Here is a 6,205-nt window from a genome sequence, read left to right as displayed (position 1 = left end):
ATGTTTTAGCCCCATCAGAGTGCTCCATTGTGAGTGCTCTGGACAGCACTCTGAGATGCCCGATTGTTTGCCATTGCTCTGACGCTGGGAGGGGCGCTTACAAGGTTGGCTTCAGGGAGCTAAAATCAACAAAGGGGGTGGCTTTACATCAAGGAGTATTTCAGGCAGGACTTCACGGAGGGTTCCAATAAGAAATGGTGCACCTAAGTTATTGTCTGAAGGGTTAATGTCTAGCTATTCCACCTGGAAGCAGGCGGGGCACACCCTGACTGTTTCCTAGAAGCAATGCACACATTGCTCTATCCAAGGACAAGGGCTAGATATGAACCCTGAGAACTTGATTGTTTGGACAGCAACTGTGGGAGGTTTCTTTAGCCTGGGCTCAAGGCCTGAGAACCAGGATTGTAGTAGATAGAGGATGGTAACTAAGCATATGAATCAACGTCATACATTCCTTTGTGTAGCAGTGTGTAATGCTTAGGGGGAGAAATATAATAAAAGGAGAAGGTGGAAGGCAGGGGGGGCAGAACAGCCCATCTCCGCTGACCAGCCTGTTTGCTTGCATAAAGCTGTGTTCTGTCTCATCACTGAACCGCAACAACTGGCGCCCAAACGTGGGGCCCTCAGCACTCACCTCGCCCGGCAAGGGTTTCAGACGCGTCACTCATCCACTTCGTGGATCCCGGTGAGTATTTTTCATTGTGGTAAGTATGGGAAGCTCCCTCTCTGCTTTGCAAGTGCAACACCGCAATGAGCTGCAGTATTTGCTGCGTAAGGCTCAGCATGACTGCCCGGCTCGAGAACTCACTCTCCTGCTACAGGAGGTGCGTGCCAAGTGCCCGTGGTATCCTGAAGCTGGAAGCCTTAAGCTAGCGGACTGGGAGCGATTGGGCCAGACATTGCACGAAGAGCCTCGGGCGCCCGTGCAGGCTTTACATGCCTGGCACCTCTGCCGCGACGTGGTACAGCGTGTCGCCTCGGACAGACCCTCCCTCGCGAGGCTGGTGCTCTCGCCGCCCCCGTCCGCCCCTGCAGCCATCCCCCCTCCTGGCGATGCGACACAGCGTGTCGCCTCGGAAAGGCCCTCTCCAGCCCCAACAGAGGAGCTGCCGATCCTGCCACCCCCGTCCGCTCCTGCAGCCATCCCTCCCCCTGCTTCGCCCCCAGTGCCTCTATTACCACCGCCTCCCTGGCCTTCCCCACCGGAGCCGGTGTGTGATCACCCTCCCCCCATGGGGCCCCCTGGAGAGTCATCTGCATCTGCTCAGAAGCTTTCGCTGGTGCAACAAATGGTTCACGCAGCGAAAGCTCGATCAGATCTTACAGCAGAGGAGCTGGCTGATCTGGTCTCCGTTTGCCCGGTGACCTGGCAGAATGATGACCAGGGCAACCCCGTGGGCACCTGGACCACTCTGCCATACTCGGTGGTTAGAGAGGTAAAGAAAGCAATTCGTGAATTTGGCCTGACTAGCACCTTTGTGCGTGGTCTCATTGAAGGGATGGGTGCTGGGTACTCCCTAATCCCTGAGGATTGGAAAACGCTGCTGCGCATGATGTTGTCACCCAGTCAGTATGTTATTTGGCTTAGTGAGTATCGGCAGATGGCAGAACGCCAAGCCCAGGTATATAGAGAGCAAGGTATCATTTATGAGCATTTGGCAGGGGAGGGCCAGTTTGCTACTACTGAGATGCAGTCTCAACTCCCTCAGGCCGTCTTCCCCATTATTTCCACCTGTGCCCAGCATGCTTTCAAGAAGGTCCCGGATTCAGGCAAGCCTACCAAAAGCTTTGTCAGTATCCGTCAGGGTGCCTTAGAGTCCTTTTTGGATTTTACCAACAGATTGCAGGAGGACACTGACTTTCGGCTGCCAGGGGAGGTCTGTGCCATACCTACACAGGTGGTGGGACCTCTCCCTGCCGGCTTTGTAGGTCTTGTTCTCCCTCGCTCACATGCTGGGAAACAGGGCTTTTTTGTCATTCCAGGGGTCATTGATGCTGATTACACTGGCATTATTAAGGTTCAGGTGTGGACTCATCTTCCACAGTCGCTCCCGCGTGGACGGTCAATTGCACAATTGATTTTAGTCCCCTATCAGGTGCCAGCTGCCGAGGATCGAACTCGGGGCGGAGGAGGCTTTGGATCTACGTTGTCTCACTCGCCGTCTCACAGCGCGTCTTCTCCACTTGTTGCTCTGACAATGTCAGTCTGCCCCTCGAAACCTCAGTTAATACTTCTCTTAAATGATGTTCCTTTTACAGGGCTGGTGGACACTGGAGCTGATGTTACAGTGATTCGTGATCTGGAGTGGCCGGTTAGTTGGCCTACGGTTCCTTCTAAAGAGTTGTGGGGGATTGGGGGTAGCAAACCCGGGCGCCAAAGTTTGTCTTGGGTCACGGTCTCTAAACCAGGAGGCCGTGCCCTTGCTACAATCCGCCCTTTTGTGCTCCCTGTCCACCTCAATATTTGGGGCCGTGATTTACTTACAAAGTTAGACACCACCCTCGATATTAACATCTGATGGCTCTCCCCACCGAGGTGTAGTCACTTATCAGTTGGGTGACCCCCCTCGTTGGCATTCTCGTTTTACACTGCCTCAGCGTTCTGCATAGCGTTCAGAATTGGCTGCTGTTATTTTGGCTTTTCAATTTTTTGCTGATTGTCCCTTTAATTTAATTGTGGATACCCATTATGTTTATCAGGTAATTGATCATTTACCCCTTGCCCTCATTACCCCTCAGGTTGATGCAGACCTCCTTCACCTGTTTTTGTCTTTACAGCATCTTCTTGCCACTCGTCATTTCCCTTACTTTGTTGCTCATATTCGCAGTCATACCCCTCTGCCTGGGCCACTCACTGAGGGCAATGCACGCGCCGATCGCGCGTTGCGTGGTCAGGTAAATTCCCTTTTTTCTGATCCCATTGAAAGCCATGCCTTTTTTCATCAGTCTGCCTCTGTTTTGGCCCGGCAGTTTCACATTCCTGCTGATCATGCACGTTCCATTGTTCGTTCCTGCCCCCACTGTGCTGCTGCTGCTCCTACTTTTTCTTATGCCGTTAACCCCCGAGGTACCACAGCAAATCAGCTGTGGCAAATGGATGTTACTCATGTACCACAATTCCGCCCCTATTCATTTTTACATGTTTCCATTGATACTTATTCAGGCTTCCTTTGGGCAACCCCACAACGTGGGGAAGCCACTAACAAAGTTATTCACCATTTGCTGGCCTGCTTTTCTGTTATGGGTCGCCCTTGCCAAATTAAAACAGATAATGCCCCAGCCTACTGCTCTGCAGCCCTCTCCACCTTTTGTGCCCGCTGGGACGTCCGTCTTAAACACGGAATCCCTTATAATTCCACGGGCCAAGCCATTGTTGAACGTGCCAATCGCACACTCAAAACCTTGCTAGATAAACAATTAAAACAAGGGGAGCTGCATCTCCGAACCTTAGGAGACGTTCAACAACAAATGTATATCCTCTTGTTTACTTTAAATAATTTAACACTGAATGCAGATCAGCAGACCCCTGCGGATCGGCATTTTCACAAATCTGAGGTACTGGAAAGACCGCGTGTCTTTTACCGTCAGCTGCCCGATCCACAGTGGCTGGGCCCAGCACCTCTAATCACTTGGGGTCGGGGATATGCTGCTGTGTCTCTCCCTGCAGGACCGTTGTGGGTTCCAGCCCGGTGCGTGCGACCAGCACTTAAACAACATGGCATGGCACCAGGGGCTGTCGAATCCCATACCAGAGTTTCAGCTGACCTTGGAGGAGACCGCGTTGCCCCCCGAGTCGACAACGGCGGGACGGAAACGGAGGAGGCGTAACGTCCCAAGCCAGCCCGTGACAGGGGGAGCAGTAAAAGCATTGGTCGCCACGGCTCAACGAAAACTGGCAGCAGATCAGCAGCCAGAAACTCCTAAGACTTTGTTTGTGGCGATTCTCGCCCAAATCACTGCTAATTCTGTGATGATTGTGTGCCTTTTGTGCCTGTTATTTTCTGTAGGGGTTGGCTCGGAAGCACCTCCCCCGTTACAAGTCCGAAGGAGAATAAGATACTGCTCTTTGCTTATGCTAATCTTTTCTCCCAGTACTCTAGCATGGCTAATTGGGGCCCGGCCAACTATATTCTGCCTCGCACGGCTATATTCCTTCACACACCGTACCCGGCCGGGGCTCACAATGTCACCTGTGCGCGTGTAGTTAACTGCACTAGTACAAAGGTGCCATTGGGCTGTCAAAAAATTTCTCAATCCCTTTTAAATTGTTCCCATGCTGTTAATGTTTCATATAATTATGGCCATATCATCCTACCATCAGGATGGGTTTTTACTTGTGGTTCATGCACCTTTAATTATATTCCTGCAAATTTAAGTGATGGCACCCTTTGCTGTCTTAGTAGAATGATACTTATATTGCCTTTTGCTGGTTACAATTGTAGTAAAAGAAGTGTACCCCTTTTAGATGATTATATTGCAGATGTTAAGTTTTTGGTTATTTTGTGTTTGTAATCATTGGGCTTATTTTTTGTTGTTGCTGTGTACAATGTATTCCTTCCTTGTTAAGACTTTGTAAAATTTTGCCCTGGAAAGCTCCCCAGGTTATGTCCTTGTCTGTCTGGGAGTTAAATAGCATGACAAAACAAATTGGCGGCTACCATGAGATGGCCAACTTCAATAAACAAAAAAGGGGAGATGAAGGGTTAATGTCTAGCTATTCCACCTGGAAGCAGGCGGGGCACACCCTGACTGTTTCCTAGAAGCAATGCACACATTGCTCTATCCAAGGACAAGGGCTAGATATGAACCCTGAGAACTTGATTGTTTGGACAGCAACTGTGGGAGGTTTCTTTAGCCTGGGCTCAAGGCCTGAGAACCAGGATTGTAGTAGATAGAGGATGGTAACTAAGCATATGAATCAACGTCATACATTCCTTTGTGTAGCAGTGTGTAATGCTTAGGGGGAGAAATATAATAAAAGGAGAAGGTGGAAGGCAGGGGGGGCAGAACAGCCCATCTCCGCTGACCAGCCTGTTTGCTTGCATAAATCTGTGTTCTGTCTCATCACTGAACCGCAACAATTGTCCTTATTGGAACAAGAAGGTTAGCTTGGCCTCTGATTGATACATGGCTAGATTTACCTCGCTGCACCTTCTCTCTAAGTGACTGCAGTGTGATCTAGAAGAATGAGTCCCCTAGACAGGGGAGGGGGGGAAGCAAATGAGTACAAAACAAATCTGGTCTATTTCTTGTTTTGATCCACTCCATCTATCTTTTACATCTTTGGCTGGCAGCAGACGGTGCAGAAGGACTGCATGCCATCCACATCTCATGGCTGCTCGGCAGAAGATGGTACAGTACGACTGCTAGCAGTCCGTATCGCCTGCCTGCTCACCGTAAGACGGTTCAATAGGACTGACTGAAGGACTAAAGAGAATGACCTGCTCAAGTCACTCCAAATTTAGTCCCTGCGCCCATGTCTGCCCAGGCGCTCCTGATCGACCTCACAGAGGCGACCAGGAGCACCTCAGACATGACGATGACAGCTACCAGTCGTACTGTACCGTCTGCTGCCACAAGGCAAGGGGTTGCTGCTACTGTGTAGCAATGCCGTACCGCGTCTGCCAGCACCCAGGAGACATAGGGTGACGGTTACCTGAGCGGGCTCCATGCTTGCCGTGGTATGGCGTCTGCACAGGTAACTCAGGAAAAAAGGCACGAAATGATTGTCTGCCCTTGCTTTCACGGGGGGAGGGAGGGAACGGGGGCCTGACGATATGTACCCAGAACCACCCGCGACAATGTTTTAGCCCCATCAGGCATTGGGATCTCAACCCAGAATTCCAATGGGCAGCGGAGACTGCGGGAACTGTGGGATAGCTACCCACAGTGCAATACTCCGGAAGTCGACGCTTGCCTCGGTACTGTGGAAGTGCTCCGCCGAGTTAATGCACTTAATGCACTTAGAGCATTTTCTGTGGGGGGACACACACTCGAATATATAAAACCGATTTCTAAAAAACCGACTTCTATAAATTCGACCTTATTCCGTAGTGTAGACATACCCTTAGGCCCAAACTTCTGATAGATTTGGAAAAGGAAAAAAAAATGGAACACATCTACAATTCCCCCCCCCCCCGTCTTTCTAGTTTTGGCCAGAAAATCAATCAATAGAGGCTATTCTTGTTGTGAAAAGAAGGTTTAT

At 50.5% G+C, this 6,205-nt stretch overlaps 1 protein-coding gene across 1 annotated transcript; it reads left to right on the top strand.

Moving 5' to 3' along the window:
• The first annotated feature begins 221 nt into the window (after positions 1-221).
• On the top strand, positions 222-4,994 carry LOC140912847 (uncharacterized). Its single transcript, XM_073348023.1, has 2 exons — positions 222-1,436; positions 3,668-4,994. Exons 1-2 carry the CDS (start codon positions 711-713, stop codon positions 4,202-4,204), a joined length of 1,263 nt encoding a protein of 420 aa, XP_073204124.1. The 5' UTR covers positions 222-710; the 3' UTR covers positions 4,205-4,994.
• Positions 4,995-6,205: the final 1,211 nt, after the last annotated feature.

The sequence above is a fragment of the Lepidochelys kempii genome, chromosome 6, assembly GCF_965140265.1.
Source record: "Lepidochelys kempii isolate rLepKem1 chromosome 6, rLepKem1.hap2, whole genome shotgun sequence".
Lineage (NCBI taxonomy): Eukaryota > Metazoa > Chordata > Testudines > Cheloniidae > Lepidochelys > Lepidochelys kempii.
Note: the sequence above shows the minus strand (reverse complement) of the source record. Positions and strands in the feature narration are given on the sequence as shown.